The following is a 21,145-nucleotide window of genomic DNA, read 5'->3' as shown; positions in this document are numbered from 1 at the left end:
TTTTCCCGAAAAGCGCTCGACAAGACAGGCGGTGAGAGAGGCGGAGAACACGCGGCAGCAGCCTTCTGGGGGCTCCCAGCAAAACGATTCTCTCCAGCCTTACGGCTGTTGGCCCCTCTCGGGCACCGTAGTCCGCCGTCCCGCGATGACCTCTGGGAAATAGAGTTCGAAAGGAAAAGCGCCGCCGTTCGGCCAAGGCACCCGTTTCCATATCTCGTGCGCAGGCGCACTTGCGCCGGCGGCCTGGCGGCGGTGGTGAAAAATGTCCCCAGGCTAGGTATCCTGCTTGTCTCCGGTGCGGTGCGCCGGTTGGCGTCCCGGTCGCGGCGGGCCCAGGTACAGGGTGCCGGTGAGAGCGGGCCCGGGGTGTGCAGCTCCTGCGGCGGGGCCAGGGCAGAGGGCCGGCCGCCGCGCGAGTCCCCAGCCGAGTTCCAGTCGCGGGTGTCCGAGCTGCGGCGGCCTCGGCAGGTGAAGGCGGCCCGGGAAGGGGGCGTTGCCCCGGGAGCTCTCCGCTCCCCCGGCCCCCCTTCCCCGGAAATCGGAGCTGTCACTGCTTGAGCCGCGGGAGCCAGCCTGGGGCAGCGCTCCTGGAGCACTGGCCCCGGAACTGAGATTGCTGGGAGCTCTGCCCTGTTGGAGGGTTCGTGCACCTTGGGGCGGTTTTTGGCCGACAGCATTTGTTGGTCTCCCCCCACCCCCCTCCAGTTTCAACTTTATTTTGTGTGTATTAGTTTTTGCTATCCTTGCTGTATTGAGCTTGTGTGGCCCTGTTCTCAGAGTGAATCCCAGAGTGATTTGACTATTCTTTTTTTTTTTTTTTTGGTTTAATTTTGTCCTTTTCTAAGTTACTTCCCTTTTTTCCAAAATTTAAATTCATCTCTAGCCAATGATGCCCTTTCTTTTGAGCCATGTGGGGTTTTTTGGAGCAGGGAGAGGATGGGTAATGTTTTCGTTTCTATTAAGGAGATTTGATAACTCTTTCTTCATAAAGGAAGCACCATTTCCAGGGGGAAAAGAGGACTAATTTTTGGTTTGCTCTTCCGGAAAAGGACACCAATTTCCTTCAAATGTTAGTGAAGAATGATGATAATTACCGTATTATTACATTTTGTTGTCATACGTTGTATCTAATTATATAGTATGTTAGGTACAATGTAATTATTATAATTGTAATACATCTAAAATATTTAAGTGCAGATGTGCGGAGTATTTATGTTACTTCTCTTTCATTGAACATCTCTGTGAGCTGGGCTTGACTGCCCTTTACTCTGTTAATGTCCAGGAGTTGGTTCTAATTCCTTAGTCTGATTAATCTTTATTCAGAGACCACTGGCTGAAAGGTAGCAGGCCCGGGACTGGAAGTATGTTTGCCACGCACTCTGGGTTTGGGTGGCCATGCCCATGGACCCTCCAACGCAGGGATGCCTGGGCTCTCAGGTTCCCTCTGGCTTCCGTCTGGAGGGTGCTCAGTGTGTGGAGCTAATTTAGTCATGCCTCGTGAGGGTGGGAGTATGGACAGGATGGACAGACAGACTGCTCACAGTTTCTTTCTCCATTTCAGGAGCTTTCTCTAGGAGGGGCAGCAGAGAGGGAGAAATGGCCACAAGATTGCTCCCAGCCCAAGCTCAGGTGAGCTTTCTTGGTTCAGATGTTGTGAATACACTGAAGCCGTCGTGGTTGAGCCCATGGAGGGACCCGGGGGCCTGGTGGGGTAACTCTTGAAGGAAGCTGTTTGTCTAGCTTCTTGGGAATTCCCGGCTTAGCAGGTAAGTCCCTCTCCAGTCCTGTTCGAAAGCCACACCAGAGCTCTGTGAGGGATCTAGGTTTGTTTTTTGCCCTGTGAAGGGTGGAACCGTGAGGGAGTCCAATAATTATCTCCGTAACATTAGAAATTCAAAGAGAAAATGTATAGTCTTTACCCTCAAGGAACTGAGGACCAATCAACTAGAGTAGTCCCTCGTAGGAGTCCAGGTGATTTTCTAGGAAAATCCAAGAAAGAAGACCTCTGAATCAGCAAGTGTGGTCAGGAATATTTCTAGTATAACTGACTTTTGAACAACGCAGGGTTTCAGTGTTGCTGGGTGAACTGGGGAAGCCCAGGGGTCTCGAACCAGCCTGTCCTTGAAGGAATTGCTGAAGGTTCTTGGTCTTGTCTCAAGAAAGAATTCAAGGACCGACCCACAACACAGCAGATGAGTGACAGAACAGGAGAGTTTATTAGAGCAAAAAATATACTTTCAAGATGGGAGAGCAGATGACCTTGAGAGAGAGAGGGGAGCAAGCACTTTGCACCCTGGGGCTTGAGTTGCTGTCTTTTATTGACAGTTGTTAACTGGGGGGTAGGATATTCATTACTTGGGCCAGGGACATAGGGTTTCACCTTTCTCTTCCTAACTTGGTCAGGGGTTTCCTGTCTAGTCAGCTGCTATCTTGGGCCTGTGTGGTTTGATCTGGCTTGTGGAGGGCTGCCAGGGCAGCCTCTGAACTTCCCCATCGCTGGTCACAACTTCCTCATTGCTAGCTATATGTATTCTCTACTGTGTTCTTATAATAAAGCATGCTAGAGAAAGAAAATGTTATTAGGAAAATTAAAGGGAAGAAAAAAATACATTTACAGTACTGTATTTATTGAAAAAAAGTCTATATATATTTGGACCTGCTCAGTTCAAACTCCTGTTATTTGAGGGTTGGACTATATTGGGAAATTTGGGGCTTATGAGCAGGACCAGGTTAAAAGAGCTGGCGAAAGGAAAAGGAGTCCCAGCTAGGTAGGACTAGTGGTCTTGGGGGACAGATTGAGGGAAATGAAGCATCTGGTCCACAGTGTTTTCTTCCCTTCTTGGCCCTTTTGTGGCACTTAACAGAAATATAATTAAGAACATAATCTCCTCCCAACCCAGAAGACCTCTCCACAGAAGCAGAAGAGAAAGAAAACACTTTTGTCATTGAATAAGTGCTTGGCCTGAATGTCACGTGCATCACAGGCCATCCCCCGAAGAGATTGCCAAGACAGAAGGCTCACTTGTATGTTGAGTGGCTACAGCCCAGTTTGGACATTCGTCAGGTGACCCATTAGGCCTGCCCACTCCCAGGAGTCTGAGAGGCTGGCACATTCAAAGAGATGGCTCCCAGGTCTCCACGGAAGTGGTCCGGAGTTGTGAGCCTGGCGAGTGACTTCCTGAGCCTTTGAAAAGACTTAGGGTAGCCCCTGCCCCCCAACCCACCACATCCATCAGAGAATTGATGGTTTCAGTTACCAGATGATCCTGCTTCCAATCTCTCCTTAGAAGGTCAGTAGTAGCCAGACACTGTACCACAAGCCTGTGTCATTCTCCTCACGTCCCCTCATGTAGGCACTTTACCCTCCTGGGCACTCCTCATACTCCTGGGCACTTTACCCTCTCACACTCCTGGGCGAGCCACCGAGGGAAACTACACCAGGTGAGCTGTTGGGCCAGGGAAACTTTATCTGCAGCATATAAGGAGATCATGCCGAATAACTTCCAAAGCCGTGACTCCCCAAGGCAGGGTGGATGGGTTCCTGTTATTTAGAGTTAAGCTGAATATTTAAAAAGGGGATCCTTGTCACTGTATGTGGAGGCAGGCGTAAGGTTGCACGTGCGCCTTAAGGAAACGCATCTGAACACACCTTATATGTTATGTAAACGAGGCTCGTGTCCTCCTTGGGCGGAGACTGTAGTATCCTAAGGAGGTGGAGGTAATTGTCAGTCGTTCTAGAGGTCACTGCATGGTCCATCTGTGCAAGCTGAGTCGGGGCTCGAGCTCAAACTGGTGTGAGTGGTCTGGGCCGGCTGGAGAGAGCTTGTCAGTGAGACTCTTGTCCAAGTCGCTACTGCTGGAGGGGCGGTTTCACTTTCCATCTTGAGAGATAACTTGGAAAGAAAAGCTCAAGGAAGAATGTGGGACACAGGTCAGTGAGCACGAGCAGATGGGCAGTCAAGATCAGGTCTTAGGGTCTAGCTGTAAAGATATCACAAGCAGAAGGGTAAGTACAGCACAGTAAGGTGTTTTGAGAGGGAGAGACCACAGTCACATAATTTTTGCTCCAGCATATTGTCGTAATTGTTGTGTTATGACTTGTTAATCTCTTACTCTGCCTGATTTATAAATTAAACTTTATCATAGGATTGTATTTATAGGAAAAAAAAAACAGTATATATAAGGTACAGTACTCTCCAAGTTTTAGACTTGGAGAGGGGGGTTCTTAGAACGTAGCCCCTCCTGCAGATGTGGGGACAACAGTATGTACATTTGGAAAGGACAGAGACTTGCCTAGAGATGCTCGTAGCCCTGCATGGTGACAGGGTGACTGCTCAGCCACCCCTTTGGGGGTCTGGTTCCAGGTGAGCAGGAACGGGTTTGCCATTGCAGGAGTCTGTGACATTCAGGGACGTGGCCGTGTTCTTTAGCCAGGACGAGTGGCTGCGCCTGGACTCCTCACAGAGAACCTTGTACCGGGAGGTGATGCTGGAGAACTACGGCACCCTCGTCTCGCTGGGTAAGGACCTTTCCTTGTGATGGAGAATCTGCGGGGGGAGCCTCGTGGGGCCCTCCCCAAGGAGGACCCTTGGAGGGCTTGGTCACGTTCAGCCGCAGGTGGGCTCTCAGGGTGGCAGTCGCTATCCCCTCCACTGCCAGGAAAGGCCTCAGGTTGGTAGAGTTAGTGATGGGCAGCCTTTGTGTGCTTTTGCCATTCTTTGGCTCTACACTCTGTCCTTCTGGGTCTCCTGAGAGGTTCCAATAGAGGCATGCACAGCCAGCACGCAGACTTTCTTCCTGAGACCACCTCCTCGCTGTCCTCAAGAAGCCTAATTGAAGCCCTTCTCTGAAAAGACGTCTCCTTCCTTCAGTTGTCCCTCTGCCCCGGAGCCCCTGGGGCTGGATCTGTGTGCCAGGATGGCTGCTCATATCTGCACAGCGGACTCATTCTCTTCTTGCTCACAAACAGGAATCCTGTTTTCCAAACCAAAGGTCATCTTCCAGTTGCAGCAAGGGGAAGACCCCTGGATGGTGGAAAATGGAGTTTCTCAAGGCCCATGTGTAGGTGAGTGACAATGATTGGGAAGTGGGCAGATCATTTTCTCACTTCCTGGGTGCTACTGCTCAGGAGACGTGGACCAGGGCCCTCCTGAATGGGCCAGGCCGGGCGGGAAAGGCTGGGAAGGGCATATCCTCACTCTCTCTCTTTCTGAGCCCTGATACAGCAGGTTCAGAGGGAGAGTTGAATTCTCCCAAGAAGGGCCCACTTGTCTCCGGTATCCTTTGTGATGTGAATGCAGAAAAGGTAACACTGTATATAATGCGTAAAGGTTGTGACTCATGTCTTCTCCTCTTCTTCTGACTGATCTTTTCTACTTTTTTTTTTTTGTTAATTTTTGTTACTTAATTAGGCAACATATAGTACATCATTAGTTTCAGAGGTAGAAGTCAGTGATTCATCAGTCTTTTAAATTTTTAAAATTATGATTCTTTTTTTTTTTAAGAGTTTATTTATTTATTTGAGAGAGAGAGAGCATGAGAGGAGAGAGGTCAGCGGGAGAAGCAGATTCCCTGCTGAGCAGGGAATCCGATGTTGGACTCGATCCCAGAACTCCAGGATCATGACCTGAACCAAAGGCAGTGGCTTAGTGGCTTAACCAACTGAGCCACCCAGTGCCCCCCACCCCCGCTTTTTTAAAAGATTTGATTTATTTATTTGACAGACAGAGATCACAAGTAGGCAGAGAGACAGGCAGAGAGAGAGGAGGAAGCAGGCTCCCTGCTGAGCAGAGAGCCCAATGCGGGCTTGATCCGAGGACCCTGGGATCATGACCTGAATCGAAGGCAGAGGCTTTACTGAACCACCCAGGTGCCCCTCTTCAGTCTTATATAACACCCCGTGCTCAGCACATCCCATGCGCTCCTTCATACCTATCACTCAGTTAGCCCATCTCTTACCCACCCCCCCACCTCACCCACCAGCAACCCTCAGTTTGTTTCCTATAATTAAGAGTCTCTCATGGTTTTTCTCCCTCTCTGAGGACCTCCCATTCAGTTTTTGGACTGATGATTTTAAATTATCGTCCCTTTGGTTTGAATAAACTTCTATTGATACAGTACATCCCTCATTGTTCCAGCTTGGGTTTTTGTTTGACTTTTTTCTTTTTTTTTTTTTTTTTTTTTTTTTAAAGATTTTATTTATTTATTTGACAGAGAGAGATCACAAGTAGACAGAGAGGCAGGCAGAGGGAGTGAGAGGGAAGCAGGCTCCCTTCAGAGCAGAGAGCCAGACGTGGGACTCGATCCCAGGACCCCGAGACCATGACCCGAGCCGAAGGCAGCGGCTTAAACCACTGAGCCACCCAGGCGCCCTGTTTGACTTTTTTCATTGTAAATTATTACATATGGTTCAGCTAAAAAGAAAACACAGATGTATGCATATTTATATACTACATGAGAGTGAGAAGGCAGGGGTAGCAAAATGGTAATAAATAGAATTTATGCAGAAGGTTTGCAGATGTTCAATACAGCGTTCTCCTAAATCTTTTGTGTGAAAATATTCAAAATAATACGTGTCAGACCCTGGATGCTAGGATATATCTCTCAATCTCTAAAATTCCTCTGGGTTGCTAGGTCCTTAAGCTCTCATTTGCTGTTCTGCTTTGTCTTTTGGTTTTTGTTGTTCCTGTTATTGTCATTTTGGATATTTTTTTCCATCTTTGCTTTTGTTCTGTTTTGTTTTGACTCTAGCACCAGATGGTGGCTCTCTCCTTTGAGCTTTGCTTCTTATCATTTATTGTCATTTATTCCTCTCCATGGCAGGACATAGGCTTTCTGGGTCAGCTCAGTCCCGTGTTTCCATTCATTAGCTTTGTCTTCAGCTTTCCCCCTTTGGTTTGACTAGAATATTCTCTTGAATAATGTTTTCAGAAAGGTTCAGGTGTGCTCTTTTCGTGCATGTCTAAAATATTCTTCTACCTCTCCAGTGAGAATTATGGATCTAGAATTCTGGCATCAAATTTTTTATTTCCCTTCACACTTGACTTTAGTGTCTGAGCATTGAGTGTCCTTGATTAAAAAGTCCTCTGTTAGCTTAATTCTTTTTCCTCTGTCTTCTGTGTAGAAATCTGGTCCTTTTTTTTTTTTAATCTTCTGTCTAGAATATTATAGGATTTTTTTTTATCTTCGGAATTTAGAAGATTCATTAGGTTGTATCAAATACCAAGGAGTTTTTGGGTTAATACTGTTATTTGGCATCACAGGGTCCTTTGCTTTGAAGAGTCAAGTCTTTTTTTCACTTCAGGGATCTTTTTTTCTACTACATACTAACATATATCCTGTCACATTCTACCAATAATCTAAGGAAGCTAACTGTAAGAATAATGACAAAATAAAATAAAAGTTGGGGCACCTGGGTGGCTCAGTGGGTTAAACCGCTGCCTTCGGCTCAGGTCATGATCTCAGGGTCCTGGGATCGAGTCCCGCATCGGGCTCTCTGCTCAGCAGGGGGCCTGCTTCCCTCTCTCTCTCTCTGCCTGCCTCTCTGCCTACTTGTGATCTCTTTCTGTCAAGTAAATAAATAAAATCTTTAAAATAAAATAAAAGTTTGTTCAGAACCTTAGAAAGTGAATGTATCTGGTAAGGGCCAGCATAGTAGCCCTGGGTGAATCTAGAATTTGGCTCTGAGCTTTCTGGTTGGTAAAGAAGTCATTAGTATCCAAATTGACTGTGTTCTTCTTTTGCAAGCAGTTGAAAAAAAAATTAACTACTTTTAATTTATAGAAGGAATACATAATATTGTTAAAAAAAGAAAAAAAGAGGGCTGCCTGGGTGGCTCAGTCGGTTAAGCTTAGGTTGTGAACCCAGGGTCCTCTGATCGAGCCCCGCATTGGGCCCCTTACTTGGCAGGGAGCCTTCTTCTTCTCCCTCTCCCTCAGCCTGCCATTCCCTCTGCTTGTGTTCTCTCTCTCTCTCTCTCTCTATCTCTATCTCTGTCTCCGTGTCAAATAAATAATCTTTTTTTTTTTTAAAAAAAAAAGAGATTGACCTGAAATTTTGCCAACCAACCATGATGAACCTTTGTTGATATTTTACTATTTATTCTCTCAGATTGTGACTATTTGAGTGTGTTTGTGGGAGAGAGAGACACACGGAGAGAGAGATTGATGTTACATACTGTTCTCAAACCTATTTTTTTTTAATATTTTATTTATTTATTTGACAGAGAGAGGTCACAAGTAGGCAGAGAGGCAGGCAGAGAGAGAGGGAGAAACAGGCTCCCCACCGAGCAGAGAGCCCAATGCGGGGCTCGATCCCAGGACCCTGAGATCATGACCTGAGCCGAAGGCAGAGGCTTAAACCACTCAGCCATCCAGGCGCCCCTCAAACCTATTTTTTAAAAAATATTTTATTTATTTATTTGACAGAGCGATTACAAGTAGGCAGAGAGGCAGGCAGAGAGAGAGGAGGAAGCAGGCTCCCCGCCAAGCAGAGAGCCTGATGTGGGGCTCGATCCGAGGACCCTGAAATCGTGACCTGAGCCGAAGACAGAGACTTAACCCACTAAGCCACTCAAGCACCCCTCTCAAACCTATTTTAAATTGTGAATGTACTTCAGCTCTTCAGCCCTCGTTAAATAGAGGCCTACCTTTCTGAAAGAGCTCTATTGTATTATTAAGCTATATTTTATTAAATAATCTTCCAGAAATTTTAATTTCTAGTTTTTTCCTACTATTAAGATTGCTGGGGGCGCCTGGGTGGCTCAGTGGTTTAGGCCGCTGCCTTCGGCTCGGGTCATGATCTCAGGGTCCTGGGATCGAGTCCCGCATCGGGCTCTCTGCTCGGCAGGGAGCCTGCTTCCCTCTCACTCTCTCTGCTTGCCTCTCTGCCTACTTGTATCTCTCTCTGTCAAATAAATAAATAAAAAAATAAAAAAAAAATCTTTAAAAAAAAAAAAAAAAAAAAAAAAAGATTGCTGTAGTGGCTATGGAGTACAAAAGTATAATATAAAGAGAAACAGAGAAAAGGTCCAGAGAAGAAATAATTATAGTACAAAGGCTTGAGTATTACCATTAAAAAAACCAAGGAGGGTGTGTGGGTGGCTCAGTGGGTTAAAGCCTCTGCCTTCGGCTCAGGTCATAGTCCCGGGGTCCTGGGATCGAGCCCCACATCAGGCTCTCTGCTCAGCGGGGAGCCTGCTTCCCTTTCTTTCTCTGTCTGCCTCTCTGTCTACTTGTGATCTCTGTCAAATAAATAAATAAAATCTTAAAAAAAAATTAAGGAATATGAATTTGAAAATTCACCCAGGATTCTTTGAAAAACTATTCAACTTCATTATAATCAATGAATTACAAACTAAAGCAATGAGAAGCCATTTTCCCCTTATAATATTACCCCAAATTAAGAAATACATATCCAGTGTTTTCCTGTTGCCCTGAGTGATACCTGAGTATCTTTTGTGGGATTTTGATGGGTGTGGTTTTTCTGCAGGAAAAACCTGCAGAAAAAGTCTGGCTTTCTTAAAATCAATTCTAGGTTTGGAAATTTATCTTAAGGAAATAGTAGTGCAGAGTTGCAAAGGTGGTATAAAGAATGTTAATAACATGAGTTATCACTGGGGAGAAGAAAGCTAAGTGACTCTTAGAAGGGGATTTATTAAATTATGATTATGTTTGTGCTTTGAAATCTTACATTGCCATTAAAATGATGGTATAAAAAAAAAATGATGGTGTCAACTTTCATTTGTTGCTATGGAGAGAAGCCTAAAATTTTTTTAAGTGAAGAGTGGGTAAGGGGAAGTGTAGTTTCAACCTATTTTTATTTTTCAAATGAAAGTGTTTTTTAATATCCAAAAAAATTCTGGTGAGCTAAATTCCACATTTAGCAATGATTATATTTGTGTGTTGTGTATATATATAATGGTGGTAAACTTGATTTTCATATTTATAGTTTTCTGTATCTTCTTTATTTTTCTTACAATGATTATATATCTCTAATTCAGTTAAGAAAATAAAAACTGCTTAAGAAAATGCATTCATTCTTTTTGAAGCAGTGACACCATTCCTTGCACTGTATTCTAAGTGATCAAAAGTAGACTGGAAATTATTCTCAAGAGTGTACTCTTCCCCCAAGGTTCCCCATATCATTACATGGTACCATTCTCCCATCGAGCTGCCTAGGCCAGAAGCTGGATATCATCCTTCAGTCCTCTCTTTCATGTACTCAGGATATACGTACTCTTGTCATCTGCCTTCAGAGCATCCCAGATGAGCCCCCCTCCACTGCCATGCTAGTGCAGACTGCCATCACCTCCATCCAGGCTCCCGAGTGGCTGCTCCACATCTGCCCTTGTTTCCCCCCGCTCCCAGTGACAATCCATTTGTCGCACCACCGCTGTGATCCTCTTTAAACAAAACTGTCCTGTCCCTCCTAGCCCGCCGTGATCCTCTGAAGAAATTCCAAATGTCTTCTTGTATCACCTGCGTGATATGGCTCCTGTGTACTTCTTTTCCTCACCTTCTAACACTGTTTTGTTCCCTCTTGCTCAGGCCACACTGGATGAATCTGGGTTCCTGGACGTCTCGAAGCTGACTCTCACCTTACATTCTTTCTGACCGGAATCCTCTTTATACCCACGTTTTTGCATGGCCATCTCTCGTTATTGAGATCCCATCTTTAATTCTACTTTCTTATCACCCAGTTTAAAATGTCAGCTCATTTACTCACACTGCACATCACCTTGTTTTTGTTTTCCTCGTTCTCAGCACCCCCAGAACTCATCATCCCTAGTTTATTTCGTCACTTGGTCACTGTCAGTACCCTGTGAAAACTGGATTCCTGCCTGATGTATTCCCATACTCCTGTTCTTGACCTTTGTTTGCATAGTGGCTACTCAGTAAAGAATTGCTTGAACGAGTGAGGAATGTCAATCACAACACCACATACGGCACTCAGAGGAGTTCCGCAACAGCACTAATTGAGGCCCTGGGTTTCAGGAAGCTTTTTAAGGCCCATGACTCTTCCAGTTTTCACTTATAGCCCCTCTTCAGTTTCCTTGTGGATTTACCTTGAGTGCACCAGTGACTGACACGGGAAAGGGAGCTGAGGAATAACACAACCCACTGAACTCAGAAGTGCTCTGTCCCCTGCTGACCCCAGCTTTATTCCTAGAGCAGGCCTGGCTGCCCTTGTTGGAGGAGCTTTCCTTGGAGCTCACCCACATACAGCTTTCTGCAGACCTCTCCACCCAGACATGTCTCCCATGCTGCTGCTTTCTCTTGCCCTTCTTTCTCCCCATCCTTTCTTAAACATCCGGGACGTATTTGTTAGCAATCCTTGTATGTTTTGGTGTCACTTTTCTTTATTCTTAGTGCAAAGGAGACTTACCTGTTTTGTTTATTTTAGGATGGGAACACTTATTTGAAACTACAGTTTCTGAAGAAGAAAATCAGGAAGTAATGAATAAACTCCTAGGGGACGGTCCTTTTGACTTCAAGTTGGGGAAAGCCTACATAAATGAGGACAAGCTAGAGAAGCAACAAGGCAAAAAGAACAAACCTTTCAGGAAAGTCTTAGTCACCATCAAAAACACCTACATGAGGGAGAGGAGCTTTACGAGTATTGAGCTTGGGAAAAATCTCAGTCTGAAATCATCCCTTATTAGAAAACCCAGACTCGTTTCCAGAGGAAGGAAACCCCATTCCCAGCAGTATTCAGTTCTGTTTAAACAATTGGGAGTCAGTACTGTGCGCAGATGTTACAAATGTAACATCTGTGGGAAAATCTTCCTCCACAGTTCTTCCCTGAGTAAACACCAGAGAATCCACACTGGAGAGAAGCTCTACAAATGCAAGGAATGTCGGAAAGCTTTCAGCCAAAGCTCTTCTCTCACTCAGCACCTGAGAGTTCACACGGGAGAGAAACCTTACATCTGCAGCGAATGTGGGAAAGCCTTCAGTTTCACCACATCTCTCATTGGACATCAGAGGATGCATACTGGAGAGAGACCCTATAAATGTAACGAGTGTGGCAAAACATTTAAAGGAAGCTCATCCCTGAATAATCACCAACGAATTCATACTGGAGAAAAGCCCTATAAATGTAACGAGTGTGGGAGAGCCTTTAGCCAGTGCTCATCTCTTATTCAGCATCACAGGATTCATACTGGAGAGAAACCCTATGAATGTAGTCAGTGTGGGAAAGCCTTTACTTCAATATCACGGCTAAGTAGACACCACAGAATTCATACTGGAGAGAAACCCTTTAATTGTAATGAGTGTGGGAAAGTATTCAGTTACCACTCAGCCCTTATCATACATCAGAGAATTCACACTGGGGAGAAACCTTATGCATGTAAAGAATGTGGGAAAGCCTTCAGCCAAAGCTCTGCTCTGATACAGCATCAAAGAATTCATACAGGAGAAAAACCCTATAAATGCAATGAATGTGGGAAGGCCTTCTCCTGGATTTCCCGGCTTAATATACACAACAGAATCCATACAGGAGAGAAACCATATAACTGTAAAGAATGTGGAAAAGCCTTCAGTTCCCACTCAGCAGTTAATACTCATCGGAAAATTCACACTGGAGAGAAACCTTATAAATGTAACGACTGTGAAAAAGCTTTCAACCAAAGCTCAGCTCTCATTCAGCACCAGAGAATTCACACTGGAGAGAAACCCTTTAACTGTAAAGTGTGTGGGAAAGCCTTCCGACAAAGTTCATCCCTTATGACGCATATGAGGATTCATACAGGAGAAAAGCCTTATAAATGTAAAGAATGTGGGAAGGCTTTTAGTCAGAGCTCATCCCTTACTAATCATCAGAGGACTCACACAGGAGAAAAACTATAAATAAAACACATGTGGAAAGTCTTCCAGCTGAAGTTCATTTCGTACTCAATTAAAAAAAATTCATCCTGGGCAGAAAGTGATGAAGAGTAGTTAATTGTGAGTTAAACTTCAGAATGTAGACCTCAGACATCAGAGACTTCATGATGCAGGTAACGTTAGGTGTATTAGGAAAGCTACTATGAAATGTTTTTTTCATAGTTTTTAAGTTATCATGGCTATAAGGTAGAGAATGTGTAAGATTCTTTTATCTCGTCCCTGGTGACGTGCGATTAAGAGCCCCCAGCTTTCGCAAGCATCACTGGGAAGCCTGTTGATTTATGTAAAAGTGCAGCCATAAAGTCCAGACTTTAGATTAATCTAGGAATCTATTTTTTGAAATGACATTTGAGTGTTATGCAAGCCAGTTATACTAAGGAGAATGTTTTGGAGAAGAAATATAAGCAGGTGACCTGTAGCTACCTCACTGTCGCTAAAATATGTTCTTTAATAGTTTAAAGGCAAAACGTGTACTTGGTGGTTGTGAAAACTTTTTGGGTTGTTTCTTCTTTGCTTTCCAAGCCATTTACCTGAAAAGAAAATCACTCTGTAAACTCTGCAGGCACATGGTCCTGTGTTTTCTCCCCAACAACTTGTTCCCAGCTCTGAAGCAGATCTAAAGCCACTTTATTTTAAATCACAAAATGCATGGTATTTCACTTGGTTTTATCACAAAGTGATTACCTTTGCTGAGTGGGGTTGAGAATTAAAGGTTATTCAGACAAATACTGCTTTTGCAAGTTACTCCACTGATAAATGTGAGTGATGATCTTACAGTATGAGATGGGAGCGTGCCTCTTGGCACCCAGGTTGTGCCTGCTTCATTAAGCTTTCCAGTTACCATCCAGGAAGGCCCAGGAAGAATGTGGATCACCATTCATCCTAGCTGAGGTAAAGTGAACCAGGTAACTTTCATTTCCTCCTACATTCTGAGGGCCACAAGACAGAAATTCAGAATCTTAAGTTCAGTAAATGGGCTGTTAGATGCTTCAACAAGTTAGCACATTTCTGCATTTCTAAAATGTGAATAATAATTCCGGCAAGGTAAAAACAGTTATCTCCCAAGTCAAACTAAAATTGTTGAACTTTACAGAAGCAACATCCTCTAGTGTTATCCAGTATCAACTGGAGTGGGCAAGCACTTAAGGACTGAACTACCTATTTTATTTAAAAAAAAAAAAAGGGACTAGTTTCTTTTTCTTTGTCAAAGAGTTAAAAAAAAAAAACACCAAAAACCAACCTTAGAAAAGGTACAATTGGGGGTAAGGACTGAGCTCAAGCCAAAAATCATTGAATTCAATGTTTGCTTCCTGGGACCAACTAATCAGTTTTACTGTTCCAGACTCATGAGGAACAGACTTTTCTGGGTCATGTAATCTTCCACTGCAGTGCCTCTTTCCTCACAACCATTCTTTTAAATTCTCTAATTTCTAGGAAATTTTCTAGGAAAGCATAGCTTCCCTGTCTTTGTCCAGTTAGGTTGCCATAATAAAATACCACAGCCTGGGTGGGTTCTAAACTACTGAAATTTCATTTCTTACAGTTCTGGAGGCCAGGAAGTCCAAGATCATGGCACCTACATGGGTGTGTTCTTGTGAGGATCCTCTTCCTTGTTCCTAGCCAGCGCCTTCTTGGATCCTCACATGGTGGAAGGGGCAAGGGAGCTCTCAGGCCTCGTATGAGGACACTAATCAAATTCCTGAGGCTCCATCCTCATTACAGTCACTTCCCAAAGGCCCCACCTCCTACTACTATCACCTCTGGGGTTAGGGTTTCAACAAGAATTTTGAAGGGGCACATGTATAGACCATCATACCTCCCAGTAACAGTATAGTTCTAAAAATAATCCCCCCAAATAAATCTGAATAAAGTTTCACAAAGAAAGTATCAGGCCCAGTTATTTTTACATTGAGGGCTCTCAAACTTGCAAGTGACAGGCTATTTGAGTCTTATGTGGGATCATCCAGAGGTGATCATGTACAAGCACAGTGATTCCAATATAATCCGGTACCAAGATCTGACAAGGAAAGTACAAGAAAGAAAAACACACAGGCCCGTATCATCCAGGAACAAAAATGTAAAAATCCTACTAAACAAAGCAAATGTAATCCAGCAGCACCTCAGCATAGTTTGTACATCATGATAAATGGAAATGTTTCGTGGGAATGAGTGGGTACTTAGCAGTAGGAAACTTAGAGTTGCTGTGTACTATTGGAGCAGGTGAAAGGTACAAAATCCATACCTTCATCTCAGTGCTGACAAAGCAACCAAAACACTCAGCACCCATTCACTGTAAAAAGTTAGTAACTTGGAAAGAGTTTACGTAGCCTGGTAAAAGGGTATTTACCAAAAACCTGCAATAACAAAAAAAAAAAATGGTAAAATGTTAGAAGTGGTCATATGACAGGAGCAGTATAGAGAAATAACAAATTATTCAATAATGAGTAATGGCTCTGAGAAAAACATTTCATCTACACAGAAGAGAAGTTGGTTGCCTACCCTCACCACAAAAAGAATTCTGTGAAAGGCAAAATTGTATACCTTTGGGAAGAAGATGTAAAGAATATGACCTCACAATAGAGAAGGATTTTTTAAAGCAGAATACAAATAAGCCATGAAATCTTTTTCTATATTTGCTCACATTAAAAAAAAGAACACTTGGTTATCAAAATATACTAAAATGGAATTGAAAAGACATAAAATAGATCTTTCCACATTTTTTGACAAACACCGTCTGGAAAGTTTAAATACTTTGTACAAATCAACTTAAAAAAAGAAAAAGCAACATTGTAGGGGAAAAAAAAGTGTTCCAAATACATGACTACTTCTTTCACAGAAGAGGAAATAGAGATTTCTGAAAACATGAAAAGTGCTTAAAAATGGAAATTAAGATCACAGGATTTTATGAGATTTTATGACTTTTTAAATCTTATTTTTTAATTTTGTTTTTGTTTTTGTTTTTTAGTAGGCTCCAATGTGGGGCTTAGACTCATGATTCCATGATCAAGAGTAACACACTTCATTGACTAAGCCAGCCAGGCACCCCAAATTTTATGATTTTTTAAAAGATGAGTAAAAACGAAGATGTGTGACATTACTGAGTTTTGGAACGTATGTGGAATAACTGGAATCCATCCTCCACTAGCGGGAGTGTAAATTGATATAGACCATTGGCATCCTGTAAAGTTGAACTGTGCATGTCATCAAACGCAAAAGTCCCACTCCTATGTACATATGATCGATACATGTGTGTATATGAGCAGTAAGAGACGTGTAAAGATATTCTTAGCAGCACTGATCATAGACGCTAATGTCTGGAAGTAGTCCGAATGTCTGTTGATAGGAAAATGAATAATTTTGAAATATTAACAATGTAGAGCAGCAGTGAGAATAAGTGAACCAAGCTATAAGCAAACAGATGAATTTAAAGGCCTGTTGACTTTTCAAAAGTCATAGGAAACAACCTATGGTATAATAACATGTTCTGCAATATTAAAATGATTTTAAGTGATTTATACATATAGTAAAGATACTAAAAATAACAAGTGACAATGATAAGATAGCCTAGCTATCTCTGGCAAATTTAATGACTTAAAGCACCAATTTATTAGTACTGTTGGTTCCATATCTGGGTTCAGTTGGGCACCTACTTGGTCGCCTACTTGGCGTCTCTAATGCATTTGCAGTCAGAAAGCAGCTGCTGCTCACCTGGGCTTGGTGTTCAGGGTGGCTGGCACCCAATGATGTCTGCTGCTGAGACCCCAGTTGGGCTTCGCACAGAAGGGTGGCTGCTTCCTGAGAGGCAGTGTCCCAAGAGCCAGCACCCTAAAGAATCTACATTGAAAGTGCAGGTCTTAGAACTCAGCTTTGGAAGTCGTATGATACCAATTCTGTATTCTTTTGGTGAAAAATGGTTTATAGATGTCCAGATTCAAGGGGAGAAGGTGATACAAGGATGTGAATACCAGGGTTATGGTTCATTGGGATGATATTTGGAGACTAGCTACCATACAAACAATTCAGGATGGTGATTACCTCTGGCTGTGAGGCAAGGAAGTGACTTGGGGAGGAGCCAGGGGTTCCTCAGCTTGCCTGATGCCTGAGAGAGCCTGCCTTCTCAGGAAGAGGTTACCCAGGCCAGCCAAATGAGGGGATCAGTAGGAAGGCCAGTGTGTATATCAGTAAAAATGATTAAACAGAGTTTTTTGCCCCAACTCTATACTGGGTCATTTAAGGTAGGATAAAACAGATCTTACTGCCTGATGTGTGAAGTGCACATCAAGTTTAAGAGGTTGTATTCAAGGGCCATTTCAATGTCGTAACTTTAAAAAAAAAATATTTATTTTAGAAGATAGTAAAGAGAGCAGGGGGAGGGGCAGGGCGAGAGAGAGAATCTCAAGCAGACTCCATGCTCAGCAAGGAGCCTGATTCGAGGCTCAATCCCCTGAGATCATGACCTGAGCTGAAACCCAGAGGCAGGTGCTCAACCAGCTGTGCCCCCAAGATCGTAACATTCTTCTGGCCACTGTTGAATTTAAGCATGCCTCCTCAACAAAACTATGAACAGCTCCCTTTCCTGTCTATACTTGCCCTTCTCATTCATCTCCCTAGATCACCAGATGAAGAGAGATGTTTCCTACACCAAGTCAGGAAGCTCATACTAAAGTAAAAAAATGAGCGTAAGAGGACTAGGCAGAAGAGAACACTATCCATTTTTATACCTTTCTAATGGGCCATTTTCAAAGCAACCTGAAAAGGAATATGCTCTACCTTTTATAATAGAATTGACATGCCCGATACATTGAATTTATAGTGTTCATAGTAATTAAATTATTTAAAATGTCCACCTTTCAGGTGGGTTGGGCCCTTCTCTTACCAAACCCGTTTTCTCATGAAGAGCTCTGTGAAGTGAATAGGCCCATTTTTTTTTCCCCCGTAGACTGTCCCTCCATTGGCTTTGTCCAGTGTTTTCCCTATGGTTAGGTTTATGCTGTGTGTTTTTGTTGAGAAAACTACCAAAGCAATATTGTATTCTCAGTTCATGGTCTTATCACGTTGGGAGCCTTGTGATGTTGGTAATTTCAGCTTCACCTTGGCTGAGGTTGTCTCTGCCTGGTTTCCCACTCTAAAGTCACTGTTTTTCTCTTCACGGTCATTAGTATCTTGACAGGTGATCTGATTAGTGTATGCATGTACACCTATACTAGAAAATCTCACCTCCGCCAGTTTTAGCATCTATGGATGACGCTGGCTTTATTATCACCACAATGGTTTCCCCAGAGAGATCTCGTAATTCTGTCATTTCTTATACCTTTATTAATCGGCCTTCCACTTTAGGGAAGTGTTTTATCTTCTGTTTTTATGACTGGAAGCATGGTTTCTTATTTTATTTAATGGACTGTAGTCTGCTAATATCTTTGTGTATGCTGATGCTGAAATTGTCCCAGACTTGGCCTCGAGAGCCCCTGCAAGCTCGTTTCTGTGTCCTTTCTGTCCCAAGCTTGAGTCCATAGCTAAAATCTGTAAGTTGCGTATACCCACTTCTGTCTGTGTAGCAACATATGATTTCTTGACTGGATGACTTAGGGGTTGGAGGAGGATTTGTGGAGTCAAAAACATTTGGGGGGGGATTTTCTCTCTTTTCTTGCAGGATCTTCTGTTTCCTCCTCTTGCTACTTTCCCCCTTGACACATGGCTTCCACATCACTATCTTTCCATTAACAATATTCTCCGCATAAAGCATTATCTTTCTGTGGATGTCTCCTCACCTCCTGCACGTATTTTTTTTAAACTGCAGTAAAATATTTATAACACTTGTCACTATAACCATGTCTAAGTGTACAATTTAGCGGTATTGAGGATATTCACAATATTTTATAACCATCACCACAGTCTATTTCCAGAAACTTTCTTCACCTCAAACAGAAGCTCCACACCCATTAAGCAGTAATTCCACCGTATTCCCTGCTGCCAGCCCCTGTCACCTCTTATTCTCTGAATTTGCCTATTTTAGATTACATAAGTTGAATCATATTTGTCCTTCTGTGTCTGGCTGATTTCACTTAGCACAATGTCTTCAAGGTTCATCCACATTATAGTAGGTGTCAGGATTTCCTTCCTTTTCAAGGCTAAGTAGTGTTCCATTGTAAATATCCATCCCATTTTATTTATCCATTTATGTGTTGGTGGACATTTGGGTCGTTTGCACATTTTGGCGATCTGGAACAATGCTGCCATGAACATTTATGTACAAGTGTTTGTGTGGACATTTCTCTTGGGTAGATACTTAAGAGTGGGATTGTGGAGTCATATGAGGAGTGGATATTATAGCCAAACTCTTTGCCACTGTGGTTGCACCATTTTACATTCCCATCAGCAACGTGCGAAGGTTCCGGTTCCAATATGGGTGGTTCTGCATCTCTGCCAGTACTTGGTATTTTCTGGCTTCCTTCCATAATAGCCACACTCACAGGTGTGAAGTGGTGTCTCATGCTGGTCATAATTTGCATTGCCCTGATGACTAGTGATGTAGAAGCTCTCTTCTATAAGATTTTTGCCCATTTTTATATCTTTTGTTGAGAAATGTTCTGTTCAAATCCTTTGCCCATGTTTGGAATAGGCTGTTCTGTTGTCGAGTTATAGGAGTTGTTTAAATATCCTCCATGCACTCTGAAGCACTTATACCCCGTTCCCTTCTGCACCTGCATAGTTTTGCTGTTTTCACACAGAGTGTACTTTCTCTTCCTGGTGGTGGCTTTATATCCATTTTAGGAACACTACTGCCTCTTTCACTATTACCTCTTTCCTCTGCCATATCCTTTGTTGTTTTTCCAAAGGCTGTGATGGGAATTTCAGGTTTACACCGTCATCACTACCTCATCTACCCAAAGAAACATTTCCGTTATCTTCCCAAACAACTACACATCATGTCTGCCCCATTTTTATTTCTCTCTATTTTTAAGTGCCCACTGTGTGACACTGTGCTCAAGACAGAACACACCCACTGTCATGCCTGTGGCAAGAGGTCTAAAAGCTGCTCTGTAATAATCACCAGTTGCTTCGGGATCTCTGTTTCAGTGGAAAGGCATGGGCTCAGTTGGAAGAGCATGTAACTCTTGATCTCAGGGTCATGAGTTCAAGTCCCATGTTAGGAGTGGACACTTAAAGATATGAGCAAAGAAAACAAGCTGGCAAGATTTCAATTTCTTTTAAGCAAATTATGCACCATAAAAAATTGTATACAAAAAATGTAGGTTTTCATGACTCCATAAATTTATAGGGTTGTAATGGAATTACCCTTCGGGCCCCTCTGTTCCAACACCATCTTGCTCGAGCATCTCTTTGCTTGGGTCACTTGGGTTATTTTTCCTAAACATTTGCAATCCCTCTTGAATGTTATAATACACTTTAAACTTCTATGGGAGTTTATATAAGACAAGAAGATATGAATACTTTATGGCATGTTTCTATGAGAACATTCAGGTTCACAGTAGAATCTGGGTGGCATTTTCCACAGTATACCCCATGTCCCCAAGTCCAGCGGGTCCAGTGGGCTCTATTCCACATTGTCCAGGGACGGACCATGGACTTCTAACTAGCCTCAGTCTCTCAGCCGATTCCTTTGACCCTTTGGTTAACTCTCAGCATGGCAGTCAAAGTCATCACTTAGAAATGGACATCAGAGGATGGACAAGGGAGACCCCGGGGTCCTGAGGCCTCTGCCCTGCCTGTTGCTGGGATGCTGCAGGAGGCTCTTGGCCATGTTGCAAGAAGGAATTCAAGGAGAGATGGGACACACAGCTGAGCGGTGTAAGTGGGAAAGTTTATTCGAGTGGGAGTATGCTCCCACAGCAGGGGTACAGCACAAGGGGAAGCTGGGTTCGGATCTCTACATCTTTTACTGACAGTTCTTAACTAAGGCTGGAATATGTATTACTTGGGGAGGGGATTTCTTGGGAACAGGGTTTCTCGCCTTTTCTCCCTTACCTGATCGGGGTCTCCAGCCTTCTTTGTCTTGGGCCTGTCTGCTTTGATTTGGCTTCCTGTGGCTTTGTTTTGGGTACTACCATCCAGAGAGGTTTCTAACATCCCCCATAGCTGATCCTGACTCCCCCCACCCCGCCCCCGTTTGCTGACATCCAGCAGCCTATTAACCCCTAACTAACTGCCTACTCTAACATCTCCACTGCTCAGAACATTCTCTTTCAGAGTAAGATCCAGTGACCATGACCAGTAAGAGCCTGCACATTCTAGTCCTC

General features: G+C 43.4%; 1 protein-coding gene across 2 annotated transcripts; it reads left to right on the top strand.

Annotated features, from left to right (window-relative positions):
- The first annotated feature begins 226 nt into the window (after nucleotides 1–226).
- Nucleotides 227–13,446, top strand: ZNF879 (zinc finger protein 879). 2 transcript variants are annotated; one of them, XM_045998663.1, is made up of 5 exons: nucleotides 227–336; nucleotides 1,562–1,629; nucleotides 4,393–4,519; nucleotides 4,970–5,065; nucleotides 11,404–13,446. In XM_045998663.1, the coding sequence occupies exons 2-5, from the start codon at nucleotides 1,597–1,599 to the stop codon at nucleotides 12,849–12,851; spliced, it is 1,704 nt and encodes a 567-aa protein (XP_045854619.1). In that variant the 5' UTR covers nucleotides 227–336; nucleotides 1,562–1,596; the 3' UTR covers nucleotides 12,852–13,446. The 2 variants fall into 2 exon arrangements, with proteins under 2 accessions (XP_045854619.1, XP_045854622.1); XM_045998666.1 differs by lacking the exons at nucleotides 227–336; nucleotides 1,562–1,629 and adding an exon at nucleotides 5,226–5,305 and having other exon boundaries at nucleotides 4,486–4,519.
- Nucleotides 13,447–21,145: the final 7,699 nt, after the last annotated feature.

Source organism: Meles meles, chromosome 3, assembly GCF_922984935.1.
Source record: "Meles meles chromosome 3, mMelMel3.1 paternal haplotype, whole genome shotgun sequence".
NCBI lineage: Eukaryota > Metazoa > Chordata > Mammalia > Carnivora > Mustelidae > Meles > Meles meles.
Note: the sequence above shows the minus strand (reverse complement) of the source record. Positions and strands in the feature narration are given on the sequence as shown.